The sequence below is a fragment of the Erigeron canadensis genome, chromosome 3 (assembly GCF_010389155.1).
Source record: "Erigeron canadensis isolate Cc75 chromosome 3, C_canadensis_v1, whole genome shotgun sequence".
Lineage (NCBI taxonomy): Eukaryota > Viridiplantae > Streptophyta > Magnoliopsida > Asterales > Asteraceae > Erigeron > Erigeron canadensis.
This window is the reverse complement of record NC_057763.1, coordinates 33,979,227-33,992,433: the sequence shown is the minus strand read 5'-3', so window position 1 is coordinate 33,992,433 and position 13,207 is coordinate 33,979,227. Positions and strand designations below refer to the sequence as shown.

Here is a 13,207-nt window from a genome sequence, read left to right as displayed (position 1 = left end):
TATATAAATTGATTGAGTTTTAAATGTGTTTATTTTTTAATACTAAAGACCAATACTATATAAAAATATTATTACTTTTTTTTTTCTAATGTGAAATTTTTTTTACCAGTTTATTCATACTTGGACATCTTTATCTATATCTATAATACCTTATAAAAGAAACTGAGCCCTTTTACTTAATTAAGAAACTGATAAGACAAAAATACCTTTAAATAATTTTCCTTGCTAGGCACCTTCTCATGTGACATACCAACTATTCCCTTCAACTATTTTCATCTCTAAAAAAGTACTCTCACCGCCACCACCGGCCGTCTTCCCCATCACCACCGCCGCATTGCGCGGATACTATGCTCGTACTAAATAAAAGAACAATAAAACTTGCTTATTTGTCACTTTCAAAATTTTTCTTAAAGCTTAGTTCTTTTTTATTTAATTTATTTATGATGTCACAAATATTTTCCTTCTTAAATTTATTTCTTTTTTATTTTTGTTATTTTATGATGTTATTTTTTTAAACAAAATGTTTTTATTTTCTTTCCAAAACTCTAATAACTTATACATAGTCTTTTAATTTTCATCATCTAAATAATTTTCTCATAATATATTTATAAATTATTCGTATATTATGCGGGTTAGTAAACTAATTATAGAGACTATTATTTTGAGGTTATGAGTACCATTAGACTGTTGTAACTTAAGTAACGAAAATAGATTTTTATAACACTTTTATTAAAATGTCCGGATTGAATCCAGGTTAATTAGCTAATATATTAATTAAATTTCACGTTTATAGATGTAAAGAAATTTTAAAAATCATACTAACAATTTCAACGCTTATAATTATGAAGATTTTTTTTTACACTAACAAATAGAAAGAAATATCAAATATATTATGGACATTAATGTGTAAAATCTAATTTCTACGCATTGGTGAAAAATTTTGTAATACAATTAACTTTTACATTTCAAGTATGAAAAATTTATATATACTTGAGCATGAGTTATAATTACACGTATATGTGGGGAAAAAAAGAGCTTAACAGTAGCTAAGTTATACTTAAATTTATTCACACTCATAAATATATATTTTATACATATTTTAGAATGTAAATAAATGAATAAAGTTTTTCTTATTTTTAAAAATGTAATCAAAAAGATAAGAAAAACGATCTATTTGTTCTACTACATATTTTCAACTATAACGAAATTGAAAATTTGCATAAATATATTATTCAACTAAACATATTATTAAACTAGTCGAATAACAAAAACTCATTAGAGAAGAAAGATTTCAAAATTTACACTGGTACAATCTCCCAACCTAAAATAAACATATTTTGTTATGGAAAATCAAAACTAAATTAATTGAGGCAATTAATATGAAATCAAAAATAAGTTTTTGTTAAAACTTGTTGGCGAAATCAACTCCTACATTTGAGCATTAAATCCGATCTCCTTTCTAGATTTTTTCTTCAAATTCAAAACAACATCTGCAGTCAAATATCACCTCAAAATTAGCGTATACTTGAATTAACGAAATTAACGCAATAAGATAAACAAAAAATAATATATAAAATTTTTTTTTAAAAAAAATCAGATATTAACGGATAAAGTAAACAGATTCATCCAAAAACCAAAAGTAAGACTAGGAACATTTCATTTCCGTAACAAGCGGACAAAAATAAAAGATAAAAAATAATTTACTAGAAATAATCTCTCAAAATTGTTTTTCTAGTCAAATAACAAACTTAAAAGCAAATTTATGTGGAAAAGGTAATTCAAAGAGTTTTTGAATAAATTTGGAGCAAAATTGCTACCTATATACATTTTAATTAAAAGATGCAAAAAAAATGTGACATGGTCACTAATATAACTATGGTAAATATATCAACCAATATTCACAAAAAAAAAAAAAAATGTGTGACATAGTCACTCAAGCAATTCTAGAAAAAATAAAATTTTCTATAAATAAATTAATGCCTATAGGACTCATATAAAAGTTAGGAAAAAAAACTTACCATGTATGAGATTTGGAATATAAAAAAAAGTACAAGATTTAAAAGAAAAAAAAAAAAAAGATCTATAAATATATATATATTATACCTTCTTCAGTTTTACAGTCAGGAGGATCTTCAAACAAAGAAAGAGACAGCTGTTTATGTGCCAAACCAATGTCAAACAAAATAAGACCAGATTTAGGATCATCAACAATGATGTCTTTTACAGGCAACCAAAGAAACAATTCTTCTTGAGACAGCCCTTCAACATTAGTAAGACTACCATATGTCAAATTAGCTCTAACAGTACTTTCATAAAATGCCATAGTGTCAAATTTTGTTAAACATGGTCCTCTAAGAAACACTTCAAGCAAACCTGTATCATAGAGTGTGAATGATTCAACTTCTTTTGGGAATAACCCAACTGGTAAGCCTTTGCTTTTGAGAAGATCATGGATTGATGATTCTGTCACAGATTGAGATTGTGTTTGTGGAAATGGTGACAAGATTATGGTGTATAGTAAAATGAGGTTTGTTATTGTTATTATGGTGTGCCGTAAAAATGCCATTGGTGGTGGTGTTTTGAGAGAAAGGATATGAAAGGGGTTTGGGTTTTTTTTTATTTATTTTTTGGGGTGTGAAGTTTGGAGAAATGAGAACATGGGGGGTTTTTAAAGGCTAATGTGTTGTTTTTACTAATATGTCCTTTTTAGGGTGTGCATGTCACATGTGATATAGATTTTTCTATTTTTTGTTTTTTATTTTTGGGTTAGGAGACAAAAATTTTTTGTTCGTGGATGAAATTTGCTTAATAGGACTTTGAGAAATTGATGTTATTGATGAAATGTCTAGAAATTGTACATTGTAGAGTATAATTATCATTTGAAGGCTTATTGCACTTATAAACTTTTTCCCGTATATTTTTATGTCTATGTTTAAGCAATGTTTAAGCAGTAAGGTTTTAAGGGGTTTTCAATATTAAAATGATGACCGGTTTTATTAAGTGTTATATCACTGGACTAGCAATGTTATGGCCGGCAAATTGGGTTTGATTTGGTGTGGTTGGTGGCAAGCATTAGGTTTTATAGGTTTTTCTTGTTTGTCTTAAAAAAAATAATAATAAATGGTGCGTTTAGTTTATGAAGACATCCTTATCTTTCAAAAAAAACATTAAAAACAAACCATAAAATAAATGGTGCGTTTATTTTAAGAGAATATATCATTTTTTTAGAATTAAATGACAAAACTAGATAAAAGATTTAAATAAATCTTCATGTCATCATCATATGGTTTGAAGGGGATATTTAAATTAATTTTTAAGAAGATGTATGATTTCTCATTCTAATTTACCAACTTGGAAAAAAAAAAGATGTATGAGTGGACAAGTTCAAATATAGTATAACAAGGTTTTAACTTTTAACACGTACTGTACTTATACTGAACTACTTACTTATTGTCATGTAAAGAAAATCAGAAGTTGGAGAACCAAATGATTACTTGCTAATTATTGGTAATTATAAACCCTGTTTTACATAATTAAATAATGGTTAGCGTGACAGGGTGGGGTACCATGTCTATGTCCCCATACAATTTCTTTCCATATGCTTAATTAATTAAAGCATCTCCAAGAGGTTTATGGAAGGACTACAAATTTGAAGAGATAATGACTTATAACGGATAAATCTATTGAAGTTGTTTATGTAAAGAAAAAAACATATAAATCAACTAATAGTGAACAAACTTTTAGTCAAGTGGTCCAATAGGTGGTAAGGGATCTATGTGGTAAGGGATCTCTGACAAAATAAGTGATAAATCTACAACAATTATAAATTATATATAATAACACAACTTCATTCGGTTATAAATTGTATATTATTATATGTGCATTGTTTTGTTGTAGATAACTTTATAGATATATATCACTCCCTCGAAAATGAACAGTCACGTTTAATGTCTAACTTAAGGATGCATAACAATTAGCAACTAAATTATTCTAAATTACTAAGAATGACCTCCAATATTCAATTTTTTAAATTATGATGAACCTAACTGAATTTTTCTTTCCAGATATTTATCCTTTGATATGGGTTTCTCATTGACGTTTTAAATTGGGAATTTATTCTAAAAGGATTCTTAATCACGGATTTGATCAAGGTGACACGTAATAAACTTTTTGACATTCGAAAATTATTCAAACATTAAAAAAAAAGAACTAAAACATTTACCTACAGCTCAATTATGATGAAAAGTAGTTGTCGTTTTATGCTTTAAAATGTCGTTTCATTCACTGTTCACAATGGCAACTTTGTAATATTTTGTAACTTTGTGGTTATTTTGATAACATGTTTTAAATAATAATATATACTTTTATACGTTTTTATTTAAGTGTAGTTACTATGACATTGTTTGTTTAGGATTGTGCGGCCGTAATGTTTATGTAATTAACGTAACCTTTATAATTATTTTAATACTGTATATTGAATAATAGCGAATACTTTCATACGTTATTATTTTGCTATGGTTCATATGTTATGATTCGTGCTAAATAGTATAACATATTTGTAAATCCTTTTTTTTGATTATTTTAATATCATGTATTATATAATAATAGATGTTTTTATACGATGTTATTTCACTTACGATTGTTACAATATTATTCGGTTGGCCATGTTATCCAGTGTGTTTCTGTAATTAGCGTCATTTTTAACCACATGTTAAATAGCATATACTATTATAAGTTGTATATGTTATAGTTCGTTCTTAATAATATGATATATTTATATGACGGTTTTTGTAATCAGGTTTTCTTTAATTAAACAAAAACTTATAGTTTGTCAAAAACTAATATACGTAAAGATTTTATTACATATTCCAACATAATAATAGCAAAAAAATTGTTATTGATTATTTATATTTGATAAGATATATATTCAGATCAAATGTTAAATAATTTGTTTTTTTGAAAAAAATTATGTTTAGGGTAAGCTGTTAACAAAATTCTGGTAATTTTACTAGTTAAAATATAAAATCACAACCGGCAATCTGTCCAGGTCACTTGCCACTAAAAAGACAAGCAAAACCCTAAATATTGACCCAAAATTCGGCCCAAACTCCATAACCACTTTCCACAGAAGCAAACCCAACAAGCAAATTACTCGTGTAAGACACAACACACTCTCACAAACACACACAGACATACCAAGAAAAAAGAAAAAGAAGAAGAAGATGAAGATAGAAGAAGTACAATCAACTACCAAAAAACAGAGAGTTGCCAGCCACACTCATATCAAAGGCCTTGGTCTTGAGGTTTCTCACCTTTTCCCTTTATTTTATTTTATTTTTAAAAAATTTTATTTGGTTAGGTTTTTTGCTGCCAGGGCCTCACAGTATAGTGTTTTCTTTATGGGGTTTTGGTTTTTGTATAATACTTGATAGCTCTTTTAGCAAAAAACTTTTTTCATTATTCGTTAAAACCCACTAATTAGGATCTAAGTTTTAGGGTTTAGGGTTTTTCCCTAGTTTTTGTGATTTTTTTTCTTTTAAAGTTTTGTATTAGGCAAAAAAGTTATGGACTTTTAAGTTGGTATATGCTCTAAAAATAAAAAAATTAAAAAAAAATTTAGTTTTTGTTAAAATTTTAGGTGATTATTTTGGTGTTACTTTTTGTTTTTGTGTATAATTGTGATGGATATGGATTTCACAAGTTGTGATGATGTGGGTATTGATAATTATGTTTAGCCAACTGGAAAGGCGATACCTTTAGCTGCTGGATTTGTTGGTCAAGCGTCAGCAAGAGAGGCTGGTGGACTTGTAGTCGATTTGATTCGCCAGAAAAAGATGGCGGGGCGGGCGCTGTTACTTGCTGGACCTCCTGGTACCGGCAAAACTGCCCTCGCCCTTGGTATCTCTCAAGAGCTTGGTACTAAGGTATGCTGTTGTATTATACGATTGCATTTCGATATGTGAAATGAAGTTTTATATATTTGGAACTTAAAGAGTGTGAGAGAGTGATTATTATTACTATTGCTGTATTGGTTGTGATTTGCATGACAAATACATTCTTGTATAACTATTTGCAGGTCCCGTTTTGTCCAATGGTTGGATCAGAAGTCTACTCTTCTGAAGTAAAGAAAACTGAGGTCTTGATGGAGAATTTCAGGAGGGCTATTGGTTTGCGTATCAAGGAAAAGAAAGATGTTTTTGAAGGAGAAGTAAGTGTTTATCCTTTTAAGTTGATTACATCAATACCTTTTTATGTAGGTAACTAGTTATAATTGCTCATTACCCGTGTGATACGCGGGGATGTATAAGAAATTTGTGTAAAAACCGATATTAAAGAATTAGTAAACCTTACAAACTGCTTCCTGAAAAATGCTATGGGATTTCAGGAAGTACGAACTACATCCTATTTTAATAAACCATAAAAATTGAAATGAAAAAGAATTGAAACTTGCACTTATGTGAGGTTATCATTTATGCAAATACTTAGCTTTTGCATATTAATTCATGGCAAAAGATAGAAGCTTTCACTTGGCATGTTTATGATCTTATAACTATGATGTTTATCAATAAAAACCAGTTGAGTATGGCATTTAGAAATACCATTTGCCATAAGTATCCATGTATCCAGTAGGGAGGAGAGTTTGCAATATTTGTGTTTTTTTATGGCCGTGACTTGTGCAGTTATGCATTCCACCAAAATAGTTGAAATCAGTTGGTACTTAGTAATCCAACATTACAAACATATATATGAACATTTAAATTCACAAGGCATTACATATATTTTTTTTTATATAAGTTCTTACTTTCTTAGAGTCAAAATCAAAATACTTAACAGATTGAAACGATACTTTCAGATACAAAGTATGCATCAAATAATAATTGGCAAAACACAAGTTTTTTTAAATCAAGCTCGAGATCTGAATTCTTGCTAATTTACACTATGCAGCATTACATTAGTATTGGTAGGTAACTACCATGAGGCAGTTAAATGTAACTAGTTCAATAATCTGTCAAAGACTTTTTCTTTTGACATCAATCACTTTTCAATTCAATGTCCAGATGGTAAGTCCATAAAGTTTTGACGAAGAAACAACTTTTGAATTCATAATCTAAGAAAGCTGGTTACATATAAGACATGAAGAATAATTGATAAGGAGATGAAGAATGACTACATGATATGTAGATGTAGTATAGATAGATCTTTTCATTTAACAGGGAGAGGTATGATTATAAATTATAAATTCTTAGAATATGTTTTGGCATTCTTTCAAAACAGTAGCAACACAAAAATGTTTAAGGGAGAAAAGAAAAATAAAATACTGTATTACATCAGCCATTACATCTATCTATGAGGTACTCAGAAACAATTGTAAATCTATTGTCCGATCATATAATGAAATGTATATTTGATGACATCACCCAAAACTATTGTTTTTTTAGATAAAAGATGTTTATTATTGTAACACTTTGATATGTTGGGGTTTTAGGTGACTGAGTTATCTCCGGAGGAAACCGAAAGCATGACTGGTGGATACGGTAAGGCTATAAGTCATGTTATTATTGGCTTAAAAACTGTTAAAGGAACAAAGCAGTTGAAGCTAGACCCGACTATTTATGATGCCTTGATCAAGGAAAAGGTATGCTATCCTTTTTCAATGCTAGACTTTTTTCATGTAAACGAAATATTGTCAAACCCAAGAAGTGAAAAACGAGTGAGCTCTTGGTTGTCTTGAATCTGCAGGTAGCTGTAGGTGATGTCATATATATAGAAGCAAATAGTGGTGCAGTTAAAAGGGTAGGCAGGAGTGATGCATTTGCAACAGAATTTGATCTCGAGGCTGAAGAGTATGTTCCACTTCCAAAAGGAGAGGTTCATAAGACGAAAGAGATAGTTCAGGTTTGTCTTTTCATATCTTGGAAGGTTTTCTGTATGGTTCGATTGGTGATTGTTATGATATTTATATACACTCTGGATTCATTTTCAGGATGTTACGCTTCATGATCTTGATGCTGCAAATGCACGGCCTCAAGGAGGGCAAGATATATTGTCACTAATGGGTCAAATGATGAAGCCTAGAAAAACTGAAATCACTGACAAATTGAGACAAGAAATTAATAAGGTATGCATACTTTATGATTTCTGTTTCTTAATTAGGTGGTTTGAAAGGCATGACAAATGAGTTAATTAATCACAGGTTGTTAATCGTTATATTGATGAAGGGGTGGCAGAACTTGTCCCCGGTGTGTTATTTATCGATGAGGTAAGCTTCACTGTGGGGTCTTAATATCTATGTGTGGGGATGGTTTATACCTTTTGTATAAAACTTCTTGTTTTGCAGGTACATATGCTGGATATGGAGTGTTTTTCATACCTAAATCGTGCTTTAGAAAGCTCGCTTTCTCCAATTGTAATCTTTGCAACCAATAGAGGGATATGTACCGTAAGGTAAAGTTTCATATATCTTTCTGCTTAGATAATGAAGATCGTTACATAGTTAACAGTGTTAACATTCATACAACTAATTACATGTATGTACCACTCAAACACAATTATCATTAACAAATATTACAAATATGAATCAAAACATTCAATTTTCTTATCAATATGCACCTGTTGAAATATTTTTATAAATATCAATCATGTTTTGGCCTGCCAGAATTTAATATCATAGTTCTGTACTTTTAAGAACGTTTGAATAACAAGTTAAAAAGGGGAATTAGGGCAAAGAAAGGAACCAGAGACAACTATTTGAAGCATAAAACATGAATTGAGTATGCTGTTTGATTGAAAAATATGAATCTAGGGAGAATAGTAGACAACCATGTGACTTTGAAGCGGAAAATATTTGTGGGGAGATTAAATTGTGAGCAAGACACAGAATATAAGCTAAAGTGTTTCACAGAACAATTATTGATTCAATATATATTCTTCCAAAATTTAGATAGTGCATTAGTGTGTAGAGATAGAAAACAGAGCCTGCAGACCTAAATAACTAGTGAGCTAATCATCTTGGAAACACAATATACATATAAAAGATACAAACACTGTATCCAGGCCCAGACAGACCGTGGCATTCTTGCCTACATATGAAAAATACGGTTATCTCATCATTGCCTACATAGATCCAACGTGGATAGCTTTATTTTTCGATACCGCAGCTTCATGACATCAGAGGTAAGAGATTTGTGGCATTTGACCAATAGATTAATGGTCAAACTCTCCCATCAAACTATATTTCCAGTTGAACTTTGGAATCTTTGTGGGACAGGACAGTATGTCATAATTCTACTGAAGTTCTATTTGATGAAGTTTGAGTAGTTTTATGTTTCAATAGTAAAAGGATCTGATATATATTTATCATTTCTGTTGATATACATGTCTGTGGTTTAAGTTGTAATAACTGACTCGAAACTTGGTCTGCAGAGGAACCGATATAGCGAGTCCACATGGCATACCTTTGGATCTGCTAGACAGGCTCGCTATTATACGAACAGAAACATATGGCCCGGCTGAGATGATTCAGGTATAAAGAAATATTTCAAACCAACTGGTATTAAGTATTTATATAGTAATATTTATACAGTTTTACTTGTATTAATTATTAACGATTTACTAAGATGTTCAATTTGTTTTTTGACTTTTCAACTTTAAGAGTAGAATATGTTTGGTTTTTTAACTGTGTTAGTTGATGTCCTTCTCAGATATTGGCTATTAGGGCACACGTTGAGGAACTAACTATCGATGAAGAAAGTTTGGCTTACCTCGGTGAGATCGGTCAACAAGCATCCTTGAGGTTTGATTATCCTTGTAATATGGATATTTTACCTCCAGAAAGTCCCCAAGTGTTATTATTAACAACCTCTCATTTTTTGCAGGCATGCTGTACAATTACTAACGCCTTGCAGCATTGTGGCAAAAATGAATGGCCGCGATGCTATTTGCAAGGTACTTCTTCTTTTAGTTGTTATGGTGTAGTATATCTCAAAACAAATACTATATTTATTTTATGCAAGTGTATTAATACAGGCGGATCTCGAGGAAGTAAGAAGTCTTTATCTGAATGCAAAGTCCTCGGCCAAACTTCTACAAGAGCAACAAGATAGATACATCTCTTGAGAGCTTGGAATTGTATTGAGCTTGTTTTCTGATGTATTTCAAGTGTTCAAAACGCCCCTTGCAGATAATCCAATCCTGGATTTATTTAGATGCTTGGAAATTGTTATTAGGTTCGATTTGAGCAAATGTTTTGTTATATGAGTTCAATCGACCATGGTAGGGTGTAGAAGAATTCAAATACTATTTCTTAGTTGATCTAGCAGAATGAAAAAGACGAGTTGCTTTGGTTCTTTTTATGTTTAATATAACCAAGTGAACCAGACCGGGTTTTTTGTGAATCCCATTTCAAAGGTTTTCGGTTTCATTACATGTAGTTTTGCTTGTCTGATAGACTCGATAATTATTCACATGATATCAATTGCCGAAACCTGAAATAAATGGTATGTTATTGGTGTCAGTGTATTAGTAATTTAGTATGTCTAATGGTAAAGAAAGTCTGAAATAAGGAAGGAGATTCCCTGAGGGTATGTTGTTGAGTTTTGTTTTAAAAGGAAAGGAAAAGATTGTAAAGGATTTTAAAAATATTTGGGTTCTTGAGTTTTATTTAAGGGAAGAAGAGAAAAGAAAGGAAAAGATTTGGAAGGAGAATTCTATAGAATTTGTTAAAGATATTTTCCTCTCACTTTTGGGATGATTTGGAAGGAAGGAAACTCCACTCCTTATCTTCCATTCATCCATTTTCTCTTCTTTCCTCTTCTTTTACATATAAACTCGAGAACACATAAGTTATTTCCTCGAATTGAGAAAATTTTGACCATTGAATAAAAAAATTAAGGGTCAAGTTTTAAAGATATTTTTAAATCTTTGCTCTTGATTTTCATCTAACAGTCAAAATTACCCTAACATGATTAGTCATATCGGAGTAACTTGAGGAAATCGTCTCCCCCGAAATAAATAGTGACACGAATAGTCTATTACACATACTCGTATTACATATTTGAAAATTGAATATCGAACCACCACTAAGTTGATATAAGTGGTTATACATTTTTGATATTATTTAACTTTAAAAATCACCAAATCGGGTTCGTAAACGGTTACAAACATACTTAAAAAAACTTGTAGAAGTGAATTATTAGGTGTTTTTAGTGTATGAGTTTTATCTGAAATATTTGTATAATTTAAGATTAAAAATGGAATAGTTTTATAGTTAAAAATATATATATATATATATAAACCTTATCCGTTCCAAACTTTCAATGTACATAATTCCTATTTAGTGACTTGTCTATAGTCGAGGGATGGAAATTGATAATGATCAAATCCCAGCCTTCGATGATTGCATCCTGTGCTCCCCCAAACACAGTCACAAGAAGAAGATACATACAGAATATGAAACTCCCTCATTCAAAGGTCCGTTTTTTATCTTCCACCTTCAAGAATTTACTTTTATCTTATTATTTACATAATCAAGAATCTTGGTTTTCTTGATTTTACTGTTTTCTTGGCTGTAATTATTAGAAATTTAACTGGGGTTTCATTAAGCTTTTGCTGAATGCTTGTAGTTATTCACAATTTATGCTAAATAATTTGACTCTCGTATTTTCAAGAGTTTCATAATAGGCCTAAATAAAAAGCATTCAACTTTTTAAGAGTTCTTTTTGTGATTGCATATTTAAGTGCTTATCTGATTATGTTCATTAACTTTACATCAAATAATAAACGTTACTTGAAAATGTTTATCGAATAAGCATTTTAAAATACGTAATATTGGATAACTGATCAATTGTCGATCCCCACTGATAGGTCGAATGTAAATCACTTAACACGCTAGTTAAAAGTACACGAGGTCGCGAGCCTTTTATGCTCACATGTACCCGCCGCCGCCACTAGGCTATCGCTTATCTTTTAAGCAAATAAGCAATTTAAAAGGAGCATTACCAAACACCCTCTACGGTTTATTTTCTTTTGCTTTGATTTTAGATACTCAACTTGTTTCTGTACCCAAAAATGGGACTTTTGACCTCTTGAGGTGTTCATCTGGTTACCACTGTTAGCCTGCCATAGTTCATAGTTGCTAATATCACCGAAACCACTATTTTTTAAAAATAACTTAACAAACGATGAAATACCGGAAGCCATCCAAATGAGTAGTTTGAAAAAGTTTTGTGCTTTTTTATGTAGTTTGCCTCCTCTACTATGCTTGTTTACTCAACTCCTAAAAGCACAACATACAGGCGAGTTTGTGCTTTTATCCTACAAGTATCTTATAAGGATTAATATTCAACACATTCATGCCTTTAAGATTTCTAATACCATATTGATTATAAGTTCATGAACATAAGACCTTAAGAAAGATATCAATTCAGATGTCACATAGTTTAACAAAACATTATTTGAAGATACTAGTCCAAGCAGCTATAAGTATCCATTTTGCTACTCGATTATAACTTGGAGACTACCCGATGCAATTGGGACAGCTTTTCCTATGTGATTTTTGTAGATGTCCACAACGTGAGATACCCAATCTTCATTGCTCACTAAGCTATCTTGGTCGTTTCCGGAATTATGAATGTATAAGGTTTCCAAGATCATTGCCTTTTTAAGTAAGAACTTCAAGATCTCGACCTCAGTTGCCCGCCCAGTAAACCCGTAAATGGTTATCTTCTTAAGAGAGTACCGCAAACATTCGACTGGCAAATCTTGCACTTCCCAGTATTGGTTTTCTTCAAAGTTGAATATGTCTGTGTTGAAACCCGCCTGTTGATTAAACAATTTCAAATAGTCATACAATCTTAGCACCAGGTTGTTGATTTTTGAAAAGAAAGTATTATAGTTAAGTTCTCACCCAAATGAGACTTTTGGCCTCATCAACCATTTGAATGTTCATAGTTAGTGCTTCCAGATTTGTGCAACTTCTTAATAGGCAATATATTCCCGGGAATTCGTTCTTGATGACATAAACATCTAACATTAAGTTTGTGATGCTCCGAAGGTGAAGCAAGTACTCCCAAGGGCTAGGTTGCCATGTAGATAGAACCTGAGTATAATGAGAAAGTTAAGATTACAGTTAGTTATCAATATAAGAGGTGACCTTAGATTATTAATGTAATACAGATCAGTTTGATTCAAGCGAAACAGGTCAAAAGGT

General features: G+C 30.8%; 2 protein-coding genes across 3 annotated transcripts; one reads left to right on the top strand and one right to left on the bottom strand.

Annotated features, from left to right (window-relative positions):
- Positions 1-1,275: 1,275 nt before the first annotated feature.
- Positions 1,276-2,651, bottom strand: LOC122593410. 2 transcript variants are annotated; one of them, XM_043765820.1, is made up of 3 exons: positions 2,374-2,651; positions 2,104-2,259; positions 1,276-1,490 (listed from the first exon to the last, which is right to left on the bottom strand). In XM_043765820.1, exons 1-3 carry the CDS (start codon positions 2,564-2,566, stop codon positions 1,429-1,431), a joined length of 411 nt encoding a protein of 136 aa, XP_043621755.1. In that variant the 5' UTR covers positions 2,567-2,651; the 3' UTR covers positions 1,276-1,428. The 2 variants fall into 2 exon arrangements, with proteins under 2 accessions (XP_043621755.1, XP_043621754.1); XM_043765819.1 differs by having other exon boundaries at positions 1,381-1,490; positions 2,104-2,651.
- Positions 2,652-5,099: 2,448 nt separating this feature from the next.
- LOC122592521 (ruvB-like protein 1) lies at positions 5,100-10,394 on the top strand. Its single transcript, XM_043764771.1, has 12 exons — positions 5,100-5,303; positions 5,736-5,924; positions 6,077-6,208; positions 7,487-7,636; positions 7,741-7,896; positions 7,985-8,119; positions 8,195-8,260; positions 8,339-8,445; positions 9,424-9,523; positions 9,702-9,793; positions 9,876-9,945; positions 10,027-10,394. Exons 1-12 carry the CDS (start codon positions 5,223-5,225, stop codon positions 10,114-10,116), a joined length of 1,368 nt encoding a protein of 455 aa, XP_043620706.1. The 5' UTR covers positions 5,100-5,222; the 3' UTR covers positions 10,117-10,394.
- Positions 10,395-13,207: the final 2,813 nt, after the last annotated feature.